Source organism: Erpetoichthys calabaricus, chromosome 13 (assembly GCF_900747795.2).
Source record: "Erpetoichthys calabaricus chromosome 13, fErpCal1.3, whole genome shotgun sequence".
NCBI lineage: Eukaryota > Metazoa > Chordata > Cladistia > Polypteriformes > Polypteridae > Erpetoichthys > Erpetoichthys calabaricus.
Window position 1 is genome coordinate 65540240 of NC_041406.2, and position 14480 is coordinate 65554719.

The 14480-nt window shown below is 36.7% G+C and overlaps 1 protein-coding gene across 4 annotated transcripts in view; it reads right to left on the reverse strand.

Moving 5' to 3' along the window:
* The window catches only part of vps50 (VPS50 EARP/GARPII complex subunit), a 408283-nt gene extending 394401 nt beyond the window's left edge, over positions 1 to 13882 (reverse strand). The window contains exon 1 of one of the 4 annotated variants that reach the window (XM_051936104.1): positions 13864 to 13882. Coding sequence is in view for 2 of the 4 variants with exons in the window: in XM_051936105.1 (XP_051792065.1) it covers positions 4636 to 4668 (33 nt within the window). In the remaining 2 variants the exon portion in view is untranslated. Of the gene's footprint in view, positions 1 to 4181; positions 4255 to 4635; positions 4833 to 13863 lie in introns of those variants that run through there. The other 3 variants (XM_051936105.1, XM_028817093.2, XM_051936103.1) reach the window with 3 other exon arrangements.
* Between the last annotated feature and the right edge of the window lie 598 nt (positions 13883 to 14480).

Sequence of the window (14480 nt, forward strand, 5' to 3'; positions counted from 1 at the left end):
AAATCTACATATATATATAGACATACATACATATATATCTATATATATATATATATCTATATATATCTATATATATATATCTATATATATATATATATATATCTATATATATATATATATATATATATATATATATATATATCTATATCTAAATCTAAATCCCCGCGAAGTACTGCTTTTAAATTTTTATTAAGAAGAAAAGAAAACCTTTTTAAATTAAGGGAAAATATACCAATAACAATTTGTTAAGGATCTGTTTTTTTGTGAAGCAGCCTTAACACAGCTTTTCCGCTGTTTTATAAACGAACGCCATATAAGGTCTTCCTTTTTCCGTGCTTCGCCAAGGAAGGAGCCTTTTTATTTAATCCACGGGTTCTTAGCTTTTTTTTTTCTTTTTTTACGATTGTTATAGTTCTGTTTGTATACCACGTTGTCAGTTCAGCACTCCGGTTGTAATATGACCAAGCCGTGCAAGCTTACTGTTAAAAATGCAACGTATAGTTGTACAGGAGAAAAGCAATCTTGCCTCAAATCAATGGCAACCTTTTGTAGGTCTATGAAGTTAATTTAAACTTTAGGTTCACACGGTGCTTTCATTCCGAAGTACCTGCACTCATGAATATGTCTGTATGCGTCAGTCGCTCAAATCCCCGCGCTTCACAACGGCGAAGTACTGCTTTTAAATTTTTATTAAGAAGAAAAGAAAACCTTTTTAAATTGAGGGAAAATATACCAATAACAATTTGTTAAGGATCTGTTTTTTTTGTGAAGCTGCCTTCACACGAGTGATCACTTCGAGCTGACTTGCGTTACCTGGTAGGTAACCACCCACTCACTGCACTCCCTTATGGGAATCGAACCTCGGACGTCAGCGCTAGAGGCGAAGCTCCTAAAATTGCGCCACGGCATGTGGTTCGTTTATTTGACAGCATGTAGATCGGGGTAATTACATTCACGGCATTCGTAGTCTGATTCACAATCTGATTGTATGGGTGGTTACCTACCAGGTAACGCTTATGGTTGGCCAGCAAGTCAGCTAACATCAGCCACGGTGCCTTCAGTTGTGAGAAGCAGATCATAGAATGGTTGAAAATAGTTTACTGTCAAATAATGCAAAGAGTACGCGACATGTGTTTCGCCCTAATTCTTGGCTCATCAGGCGTACACACTCACCTGCACTCATGAATATGTCTGTATGCGTCAGTCGCTCAAATCCCCGCGCTTTGCACCGGCGAAGTACTGCTTTTAAATTTTTATTAATAAGAAAAGAAAACCTTTTTAAATTGAGGGTAAATATACCAATAACAATTTGTTAAGGATCTGTTTTTTTTGAAGCTGCCTTCACACACCCTCTCCGCTGTTTTATAAACGAACGCCATATAAGGTCTTCCTTTTTCCTTGCTTCGCCAACGGAAGCAGCCTTTTTATTTAATCTACGGGTTGTCCGCTGTTTTTTTTGTTCGTTTATTACGATTGTTATAGTTCTGTTTGTATACCACGTTGTCAGTTCAGCACTCCGGTTGTAATATGACCAAGCTGTGCAAGCACACTCTTGAGAATGCAACGTTTAGTTGTACAGGAGAAAAGCAATCATGCCTCAAATCAATGGTAACCTTTTGTAGGTCTATGAACTTAATTTAAACTTTAGGTTTACACAGTGCTTTGTTTCCGACGTGCTGCGTTCTACGTGCTGTTAGCTAAGACCCGGCACTTAAAAGTTTCTCGCTACAGCAATTTTTAATCCGTTACAAAGTCATCGAAAGTCTCATTTATACCTCGTGTCTTCTCATTAAACTTGTATCTCGCGAATATGGTATTGCAAACGGCAGCGGGAGCGTTTCTCATTAAACTTGTATCTCGCGAATATGGTATTGTAAATGGCAGCGGTAGCGTTTCTATATACTTAATTCAGTCAGTTCATGTAAGCCGCTCTCTTGTGCCTTCTCAATTGTGTAATGAATGTTTTCTTCATCGCTCTTTGGGGCTCTTCCTTGTTTTCAGTTCACGTGATTACGTAGGAGGCATGATGATGCGATACGTGACTCCGCCTCTTCCATTACAGTATATGGACAAAAAAGAGGTTCCAGTTATGACCATAACGCATAGAATTTCGAAATGAAACCTGCCTAACTTTTGTAAGTAAGCTGTAAGGAATGAGCCTGCCAAATTTCAGCCTTCCACCTACATGGGAAGTTGGACAATTAGTGATGAGTGAGTCAGTCAGTCAGTCAGTGAGTGAGTCAGTGAGGGCTTTGCCTTTTATTAGTATAGATATATATATATACTTACATACACATATACATATATATAGGCTCTGCACCCCTCATGGTTCCTAAGTCCAATAAAGAATCCTAAAAATGCACTTTGAGTCCTACCAGGGTGTGAAGTAGATGAATTCTGTATCATATTTTATGTGAAGAGAATACATTAAAAATGTTTAAATAAATTCATAAATAGATGTTTATTCTTTCTGTGGATTAAATACATAAACTAATGTCTGAGTTTCTGGAAGGATTTTTTTTTTTTTTTTTAAATTAAGAAGACAGGGCAAAAATACTTAACTGTAATACATCTTGCTGATTCAGAGCAAAGGTAGCTATCAAGAAATACGAAAAACAACCTGTGAAATGTGTGTTATAATCATAAGGAAGAAAAAGGTGAAAAGATGACAGTGAAAGAAGTAACAGCCATTAAGAGGCCAAAGAAACAGAAGTGAATAACAGTGGATACATACCAATAAATGTGCAGAATTTCATGGGCACAGCTTTTGAAAAACTAGATTTGGGAGATGAGTAAGTGTTATAGTATGGGGTTCAGTTAATTCCCTTGCAAAGACCAAGAGCAAAGAGAACGGTTAGGGGATTTCTATCAATTATTTCTCATTACAATTTTGGTATTGGTTTGTACGATGTTTTTAATATTTTTATATCATGTCCATGTGTGTTTTATGCCCTAAGCTTCTACATAAGCAGGAGAGTTTATGCTCAGTAATTAATAAAGTCCTAGGTATCATTTAATTTAATAGTGAACACTGCGCAATTTTTGTTTCTCTTTCATTATGCACTTTTTATTGAAGTAACTAACACCTGAATTTAAACTTCCAAATTATTATCAGGGTACCATATTTTAAGGGTAACTTTTTGCAAGTGTTAAGTGAGTATCTAAACTGTGTTTCTGTATTTTAGAAGTTAGTTTATTAACACACTGCAAAAAGTATCTATAGTATATTGTGGCTATCTAGCAACATTAAAAGTATTCTAATGAAGAAGCACTGCAACTTGACCAGGCCAAAATGTGGTTGCATAACTACTTGCTGTGCAGAGGATGGGAATGACCACATTTAGGATGCCCTGTGAACTCCACCCTATTTCTTCTGTGTTAATGAATCACTGGAGAGCTACACAACTGAATGTGTCTTGTCTGCATGTACATCATGAAACAGGCAAACGTGAATTTGCAGAATATCTGCAGGTTGAGATGTTAATGCTATTTTTAATAGTGCATCTACATGTCTCTGGACTCATTATTCTGTCTCTGCTGTTGACTTCATCATAAGTGAAATTAAAACTAAAACCTCCATGTAGGGTATCTGGAGCTACACACAGGCAACAAAGGTACAGTCACAAGTAGGGACATCATATAAACAGCAATTAGGCATTATTTGTCAACTGTCTTCTCATTTGTAAGGAATGTTCACACTTCAGGAAAAAAAAATGTTTCATTGTCTCACTGTAGACCTAGGCAATAAGATCTGACAGTGAAAAATGGTCTATTAGCAGATATAGGAGTAGAATGTTAGCAAAGAACTACGGTGACACTCTGGTGCTCTGTCAACAGCTGTGGTTTATGGAATGAATCCTTTGCACCCTCCCTTATTAATTGTAACAAAATGCAAATATTATTGTAGAACGTGAAATCAATCTTAAAAGCTTTTATAAACGTACTATCCACTTACAGAGCGCGAGCAATAAATCAGTAAAAATAACTTTTCTTCTACGTTTTGTAATTAAGGTGCACCAAATAAAAAATATTTTCAAAATTCCTTGTTGGATCAAAACAAATCACACTTTTAGAAAGCCATACAATACAAATGTACTACCTTACTTTGAACGGAGAGTCGGACAATGCTCTCGATCGGTAAGTCTGGCGTTTAAAACAAGACCTTTTACTTCTATCTTTACCTGACATTACATCCTTTAACTCGAATAATCCATTTCAGAGTCGCGGGGGCCGGAGCCTTTTTCTTGTGACACACTTGAATAAAAAATACACTCCCTGCTTTCTAGTGCTGCTCTGTTGACGCCCACATTTTTGGTTTGATTAGTCACTACATGGTACTAAACTGAACGCGAGGACGACCGATATCTGCCACCTTTCTTAACACGCTGGACAAGCTGCAATTAAATGTGGACAAATCGAACCATGAACAGTTCATCTGTATTACATCTCTGATGCCACTATGTGACCTCCAAATAGTATTACACAATAAGCGTTCGATTTGTCATTTTAAAACAGTACAGGCACACCCGTACTTCACCTATACCAACAAGATCATGCCCCAGGTAAATAAGACACCTGTAAACCTCGGTTCGGACATCGTGCAATTTGCATGCATATAGAACTGGCAGTAATTACCTGTCGGGTCATTAACGACTTGATCTTCTGCATCGCGCACGAGCAATCTGTGAATATTCACAATTCAAAATAAAATCAATTCACATTCCCCTCAATAACCGTGTGTCAACCCAGGATATGATACAAAGTGGCCATGTTGTGCTCATGGTCAGGTGACTCTTTTAAGCGTGATCGTTTCCTGGGAGATGTAGTCCAAGTGCAGACAAGGGCAGGCTACCGCCTCGTGGACCAAAGGAAAAGCGTTTTCATCCACGGAAGTGACGCCTATTTTAACCTGCATACACGGAAGAGCGAGTTTTTAAAAGGCTCATGGATTGCACCCAGCGGTGTGTTATTTTTATGTGTGCCTAAAGCCCAACGCAGACTGACTTTGACAGACTCTGATCATTCATAACAAAGACAGCAGTAAAGGGCAGTGTCCGCGAACAATGGCACGTGATCTCTATTTGAGTTCTGATTGGCTTACGTGCCTGATGGTCACCACTTTAAGGGAATCGGTGCAACGGGTTTTCACATTTTTTAAATTGCTTTATTTACAACAAATAACTAAATATGAATATCAACAATTGACTATAAATGCTATACCATAGAGAGTAAATTAATTGCAATAGATAACATAATTTAACATGTCAGTGGTTTTGTTAGCTTTCTTATTTGTAATATTCTGAATAATTTACACATTCGTAATTATCGTAAGCCGCCCTAATACGAAGTTTTGATCAAAAATGTAATACAGTAATTTACTTAATGAGATAGAAGTACATAATAAACAAGAACAATTGTGTCAAATATTCAAAATATTAAAATGCATACTTCAATTTAAACCTTGATAAATATTCTCGATTAATAAATAAAAATATAAAAAGTAATAAAGATTACAAAAATAACATCATCATCGTAATCACTGACCATGAAACATAACATACCCCACGTGCTTATTTTTGAAATTTGTAATTTTTAACATTCTGGTAGTGGCTCTTAGAGGGCTATTGGACCACCAGGAAAGAAGATGAAAAATATTGTCATATTCGTGCTCATAAACTTTAAAACAGCATAAAATGACATTTTTCTAAGTTTTGTGAAAAGATGTAACTTTGCCCCTCATCCCATTAGGAGATGAAATGCTGGGATCAATTGATGTGGCATGCACAACTTCAAGCCCTTCTGATCATTCCTGCTCAAGACACCCATTGGTTTACTGTTATCATAAGGGCGTGATTTCCTGCACAAAATATGGTCCAAAAATGGCCTGAAAATGAGGGGGTTTCAGGTCTAAGTGCCAAAAATAGGGAGAACCCTAAAAAGCTTGACATCTTGCTTAGCTAGACATCAAGATGAATAAAAAAAAATCAAAGCATCTGTAAGTAATTCTTATGAACACAATAAACAATTCCATTTCTATTTTAAACAGGTTTAATATTTGGTGTGGATTTCATTCATTTAAATTAATCATAATATCTCCCCATAATGTATAATAGATTTATTAGGAATACAAACTTTTACTCCATATCCAGGGATTTAAAATAAAATAAAATGCCAAATCCATTAAAAGATTGAATTAAAATCCATTTAAAGATCGTAATCAGAAATGTTCAGGTCCCTCTAAGACAAATTACATTTAGTACATTGATATAATAAATTAAATCAAAAGGTTGAACCTGTATCTGGAATATAACTATTTATCTGATAAGTATTTTAAATTCTAATCACTTTACACTTAATGAATATAAACACTTGTTTAGTTTACTTATAGATTATTCTTGTTATATGTGTATTTGTACCATGTTAGTATAATGAAGATTATTATGATTCTTGTTATATTTACAGTATATGTGTTTTTATTGTTTGTCTGCTGCCCAAACCCTGTGATTGTGAATTTCCCATTGGGATTAATAAAGTATCTATCTATCTATCTATCTATCTATCTATCTATCTATCTATCTATCTAATACAGCATCTATCTATCTATCTATCTATCTATCTATCTATCTATCTATCTATCTATCTATCTATCTATCTATCTATCTATCTATATCTTTCTAAATAAGTTGTATAATCTATCTATCTATCTATCTATCTATCTATCTATCTATCTATCTATCTATCTATCTAATTTTATATTTTATGTATATATTTTATATATCCCTTATATAATTATTATACAATTTCTTTTCATTTCAATGTCATTTCTTTAGGTAAGCAATTTGACTAACTTTGCTTTAAGGTTTTTTGTTAAATTCAGTTGCAACTTAGGTATTTCTCTTGCCTTTTTAAATACTATTTCTACAAGTTCTGTCTTGATTTAAATTCGAGAAGAAATCCCACAATCTCCTCCTGATCCCTGTAACAGTAAGGTGGGGCATTAACTGACTTTTTTGCCTTATATGCATTTTGAACATGGGAATGCTGCTTTATAAATAAATGTATTATCATTATTGTTATTATTATTATCAACAGGCAAAGCAGGTATCAAGCAACATCCTGGACAACTGCTTGATATGAAAAAATATTCTAAAAACATACAATCTTAAAAATAAAAGTGACAGAGTGGTTCTTTTGAGCGATGCTGTAGAGGAACCATTTGTGTTCCCAAAAAACCCATCCACCTTTGGACCTTTGTTTGTTTAGATCCATAACATCCACCATACATTAAATAACCTTGAATAGATAGTAATAGATTTGTGAGATACTATCAGGTCCTGATTGTAAAAGGGCTCTTGCTGCATACAAAATACCACAGGCTAATTTCAGGTTTTCTTAATCTGTCAGTGTCTTTCTAGATAGCCTACCATACATTAAATATTTTTTCCTGCTTATTAGGATGTTTCTTCAAAGCACAAAGAACCACCATCATATGCAAAGAACCCTTTCCAGAATGAAATGGTGCTTTGTCAAGCAATAGTTGTACGAGGCATCACACAATCCAGTAAAGAACCATAAAGTGCAATTAAAGAACCATTATTTTTAAAAGTGTACCAAATTTGGATTATTTTAGTTGAGCTGTGTAAATAATATTAAGCCTCTCCTCCTTTTCATATCATGTAGTCTACTCAAGCACTGGCTATAAAATTGTCTGGTTTTGACTTAAGGCAAAGATATAACTGCAAATTCATATTTACTAATACACAAAGATGGAAAAAATACTGAATAAGAAGTGTTATTTAGACAAAAATGTACTTACGTAAAAATACCTGACATGTAAACTATTGAAGCAAAACAAAAAGTACCCTCTGAAAAAATTACTCAAAAGTACAATTTAGTTACTTTAGAAAAAAAAGCACCAAAATGAGTAAATATCCTCAAATATACATGTACAATCTGTGCTTTGGAAAGTATAAGCATAATATATAGAACTGTTCAATAGATTTTATATATTAAAAGTTATTAATGACAGATATTCACATACACACACTTACAGATTGAAACAGTCTGTTGTATATGGTGATTAAATTTAAAGCAATCAAAACTGGCCCTATGTGTAACTGTCATTAATGAACCATCATTTGAGACAGCAAAGACTTCAGTGGAGAGGACAGAAAAGCTTAAATACAGTTTCGCAAATAAAATTGGCATTTACATCAGCAAAAGTTTTTTCAATTCTGTTGACATTAGGCAGGTAGAATCAGCACAACACCAGCATGTAAAAGCAAATTTTGAAAACTGCCATTTGCGGGCAGTGCCATGTAGTCTTAAATCTTCCTATTACTTAGGTGAGGCGCCTGTACGGTGGCATCGACTAAAACAGGCAGTATCTTGTAATATAACACTATTTCTTTATTTATTTATTTAGAGTGTACTGTATAAGCTCCCGGCCCCGTTCCTTCAGTAGGTTCTTTGAATTCTGGTGTAGTCGGTGTTTTGCGCAATTCAAGCGGTGTGTTTGTGGTTGACCACGAGGTGTCACTAAAGTACTGTTGATATGACACGCGCTGTTGCATCCTCGCACTATACCTTTGAGAAAACAGGCTCATCACTACGGGGTTTTAAATGCATTTTATTTTAATGTCAGTATTTTTTGTTTGTTTTTCCTTTTTCAGAACATTTATTTACTCAACAATATCAAATTTGTTGTTCAATGTACATTCAATTGCACTATCATTTATCTTTGGCGTTGTTGTCCAACACTGTCTCTACAAAGGACGGTTTGTTTTTTCTGTTTATTCAGTATTTTTTCTTTTCTTACAAAAGTATCACTTTGTAAAGTGTTTTTTTTTTCCTTTGGTCATCTTGGAAACTCCAATTTGCACGACATTTTTGGGTATGTGCCTCTTTCTGCAATTTTTTAAGTATTTTTTATTTGGATCTGATTAACTTTTAACTTTGAAATTACTTTAGGATGCTTCTACACTACTTTTTGTCACTGAGTTGCTTGTCATCACTATCAAAAGATCTGAGCTCCATTTTAGCGTTTTCAGACATTTTGGTCATTTTTAGAGAAGACTTAGATACCAAAAAAAAGAAGAGGGGTAAAAAGTAGTCTCTGTTTACTGGATCAATGCTTTGTAATTGCAGTTAGATGGTCAATACCACCATACCAGCTGTTTTGTATATATTTAAAATGTTTTTGATGGGAATTAATACCGTCGGCTTTTTTATTTTGAAAAATACGAAAATTAATACAAATGTCTGAAAAAAATAATGCCTGTCAAGTTTCCAGTACTACTTGCAATAAACCTCCCACTAAAATAAAAGACTCAAGAAGTGTATCTTACGCTGTTTTATGTAAGGCGCTATATAAATAAATTATTATTATTATTTAGCTTATTTCCTAGCTAATATTTTTCCCCCAATTGTTTTTTTATTATTCCCAATTGTTTAAATAAGAGAAGCACAGTCTATTTACAAAAAAATACTTAAAATAATTTATTTGTGTTTGTTTAACATATTATCACCACCTAGAATAACTATGACATAGCATTCTCAAACCTACTTAATCAGGGTGGCAGAGTCAGAACCTATCCTGTTATTAAACAGTTCCGGACAGGGAACCAGTGTATTATAGGGTTAACTTATACACGGCCAGTTTAGAATGGCCAACCAATCTGAGAGACCAAAGTGTGTTGTGTGCCTTAAAATATTAACCGCCGACAGTCTGAACAAGTTGAGACACCATCTGGAGACTTTTCATGTCGAGCACATGGGCAAGCCTTTTGACTTCTTCAAAAAGAAATTAGAAAACTGTCGCGCTCGGCAGAGCCGTTTTATTCAAAACCGCATTTGTGTCTGCAGATGCTCAACTTACCTTCTACAAGCGGAATACCGAATCGCTCAGTGCGAAAAGTCCCACACACAGGAATTAATCCTCCCTACTGCTATTGATATGGTTTTCACTCTGATCGATGAAACAAATAGCTAGTAATCTGAACGTTATTCCTCCCATGGCAAGGCTCATTTCCGACATGTCAAAAGAAAACGATCATCTTATTCACAAAATTAGTGGCAGCTGGGCTTCAGATGGACGAAGCATCCGACGGCAACAAAGAATTGATCATAAATGTTAATGCCGATGATTTGATGGATGCTTTCCTTTTCTGCAAACAGCCACTGGAGGCGAATTATTTAAAATCGTTGACGATTATTTGAAAGAGGCCGAAATGTAAAAACGGTGAGGGGATCTGCACAAACGGGGATGTCTGGGAAACGAGGGGAACGGAAAGCGCTCATCAAGTTCGTTTTTCCAAAGTGCAGTGGACACGCTGTATGAAACAGTGAGAGGCACGTGCATCCAAATAACTTTAGTGCCAAGCCGGGCGATGTATTGATAGATGTTATTGCTACAGTAAATTATATCAGTGATTTTCCGCACTCTGCGAGAAAATGGGATCTTGTTTTACAACGAATCCTGATAGCTGCCACGTGGGAAGGTGAAATCGAGGGTATTTGAACTGCGGGATGAGATCAGATTCTTCTTGCAAGAATGATGAGACCTTCTAATGAAGCTTGTGTATACACACCTTCAACAGTTTGCAGATACAATGAGATGTATCGACCTGCAGAGCCACAGCACCATAAGTCACGACAGGACTACGCCAGTAGTTTGATGGCGGAAGTAGACACTACACCGGCAGTTTGGTAATAAACGTTTATAGGTCGTCACGAATCAAATTGATTGACATGCTAACCACATCAAACCCTAACCTTAATAAAACTAACCCCTAACGTTAACTAACCCTTAGCCTTACCCATTTATCTTACACGTTAACAATAACTAACCCCTAAGCTTAACTTCCGTCCTATAACTGCTGGTCTAGAGCTGCTGCCGTAGAGCTGTAGTGACATTTAGTGCTCTGGCTCTGCAGATGGATATTATTGGATACAATTCCTTCTTTAACAAGAAAACTGGGCCGGCACAGTAGTAAAGCTGCTGCCTCGCTTTACATGTTCTTCCCGTGTCAGCACTGGGTTTCTCAGGGTGCTTAGGTTTTCTCCCATTGTCCAAAGCAGGCCTGGCCTTAGGCATAGGCGAAGTAGGCGACCGCCTAGGGCCCCAGCGTTCGGGGGGCCCCGGATCGACTACTTGGTCTAATTTTCACGCATTTCACAGAGCTTCCAGGGGGGCTCTGCCCCCCTCAGGGGGCCCCTGGACCCCCCTTTCGCCTAGGGCCCCATAATACCTAAGACCGGGCCTGTCCAAAGACATGCATGTTAGGAGAATTGGCGATGCTGAATTGGCCATAGGGTGTGTGGGTGTGTGTGTGTGTTTGTCCCATGATAGACTGGCACTGACTGTAATAAATGTGTTCCTGCCTTGCACCCTATGCTAACTAGGACTGGCTGCAATCTCCAAACACCAACCCACCGAATGCCCAGGGTGTGAATTAAGCAAGTTGAAAAATGACATGACAAGAAAACTGGAGAGGGGGTCAGAGATGAGTGAAATAGGGGAATGTAGACTAATTGGAGAGCTTGAAATCATTCATTAATGTCAATAAACTGAAAGATGCAGTGATTCCATGCATGCAAGATCATATCTTACAGCTCTCTGAAAATATTTTCTGCGGTTTTTCTCATTAGATAATATTTACTAACCGGCCACTTTATTAGGTACACCTTGCTAGTATTGGGTTGGACCCCCTATTGCCTTCAGATCTGCCATTAACTCTTCGTGGCATTGATTCAACTAGGGGCTGGAAATATTTCTCAGAGATTTTAGTCTATATTGAGATGATAGTATTTGTTGGCTGGACATCCATGATGCAAATCTCCCATTCCACCACATCCCAACGGTGCGCTATTGGATTGAGATCTGGTGAATGTGGAGTCCATTTGAGTACAGTGAACTCATTGTCATGTTTAAGAAAACAGTTTGAGATGATTTGAGCATGGTGACATGGCTGCTGGAAGTAGCCATCTGAAGATGCGGTCATAAATGGATGGACATGGCCAGTAACAATACTCAGGTGGGTTGATGCATTTAAACAATGCTCAATTGGTACTGAGGGTCCCAAAGTGTGCCAAGAAGATATCCTCCACACCATTACACCACTACCACTAGCCTGAACCGTTGATACAAGGCAAGATGGATCTGTACTTTCATGTTGTTGATGCCAAATCTGACTCTGCCATCTGAAAGTTGCAGCAGAAATTGAGACTCATTAGACCAGGCAATGTTTTTCCAGTGTTCTATTGTTCAATTTTGGTGAGCCCCTGTGAATTTTAGCCACAGTTGCCTGTTCTTTGATGACAGGAGTGGCACCCCATGTGGGCTCCTGCTGTTGTAGCCCATCTTCAAGGTTCAACATGTATTGCATTCAGAGATGTTCTTCTGCATACCTTGGCTTTAATGAGTTGTTATTTGAGTTACTGTTGCCCTTCTAGCACTTCAAACCAGTCTGGCATCAACAAGGCATTTTTGCCACAAGAACTGCCACTCACTGAATATTTTCCCTTTTTCGGACCATTCTCTGTAAACCCTAGAGATGGTTGTGTGTATGAAAATCCCAGTAGATCAGCAGTTTCTGAAATACTCAGACCAGCTGATCTGGCACCAACAACCATGTCACATTCAGAGTTGCTTAAATCACCTTTCTTCCCACTCTGATGCTCAGTAGGAACTTCAGCACATCGTCTTGACAATGTCAACATGGCTAAATGCATTGAATTGCTGCCATATGATTGGTTGGTTAGATATATGAGTTAACAAGCAGTTGAACAGGTGTACCTAGTAAAGTGACCGATGAGTGTATATAACTGGATCAGAGATTCTTTCAGTGCAACACTTGCTGCTGATTTCAGCCCTGCACAACAGGAGCAGTTCATTGATGCAACCTGCGATTCAACAGTGAACATGACCACCGCTAGGGTAGACAGCCCTGGCCATGCTCCAACCTTTTGCCACATTCTACCTGTGTGAAGTGTTTTTCTGTGGTTAACTCAAGCACTAGACAGTGAAAATGAACTAAGAGTGGCAGTCTCAAAACAGCAGTCCCATTTTCAGAGAATCTCGCCAAAGTTATGGAAAAATGTGCAGGACTAGATGTGCAATTCTTCAAAGAAATGTTTAGATTCAGTTTTTGAATATTTCAGGAAGTTTTTAAACCTGTAATTTCTGCACAGTAAGCTATTTTTAACAGGAAAAATACTATTGATACAAGCTATGAATGTTGTTACATAGTAAAATTGTTTAAGTATAATTTTCTTTATTGGTGTAAACTGCAAAACAAAAAATAAAGAAAAGTAATTCCAGCTAAATTTTAAATATTACTGCAAAAAAGGCGTGTTCATGTTCTATTTTTAATATCACCACTGTGAAAGATGCTTGTTCCTCTCTTGTGTTTATTCCTTTTCAGTGTATTGTATGCTGACATTTCAGAGTCATAATGAGCCTTAACTTATTCCAGAAGCAATTTTCACAAGAAAGGCATCTGCAACTTTTGGATTTGTGTAAATTGAGTACAGTAATCCGTTGATGAAGGCTATCTGTAGAACTACATTTCCCATAGTGCACCGGCATCTTGGAAATCTCTAACCACACGCTACTTTCAGGGTGACGTCACGTCTATATTCTACAGTTGTCCTGTAAATCATTCGTTACATTTTTAGAGATTTCACGTAAGAATGTGTTATACTTGATGTTTTAAAATAATGTCAAATTTCACGTAAAATGTATTATGCTTGATGCTTTTAAATAATGTCAGTTGTGATATAAACGGATTAGAATAAACGAACTCGACTTTTGCCTTAACAGTTAAATTCGTGTTCTCCCATATTAGAATATAAGGAACTCACCTTTCAGCAGCCGTTTGATCCTCTGTAAAAATTTGAAATACACGCGTTTGACTATGTGCCGTTTTTTTTTTTTTTTTTTTTTTTTTTAATATAAGCCATTCTAATATTAAATGGTTAATGAGTTATCGGGTAGGCTAACTATGCGATATGGGCTCAAACTTTTTTCTCGTCTGAAATTCAATGCGACGTGATGTTGCAAGATGTTAAGAGTGCATGAATAATTAGGGTGTGCCTGGTTTGTGTGAAACCAACTGAAAATGTTAAAGAAATACTAAAATGACTAAAAATGTAAGTTTTGACAGGTCCCTAGTAGCGTTTCAGGTTAATAGTCTCCTATTGATTATACAGCACTTGTCAATAAATACTTAATGTGACAAATCTTAAAGCAATATGTATTATAATTTAAGACTGAAAACAATAAGACAAAAGTCATGTACATTAACTTGGCAAAGACAGGTTGGCACAATACCATAGTGTTAACGGCTTCAGCCTCACTGCTCTGGGAGACTGGAGTGAATGCAGTGAACCACTAGGGGTCGTTGTAGCACCCCAATGATTAAATACCTTACAATAGGCTTCTTTGTAATAATAAACACAAGCGCAACTCTATTCTCCAT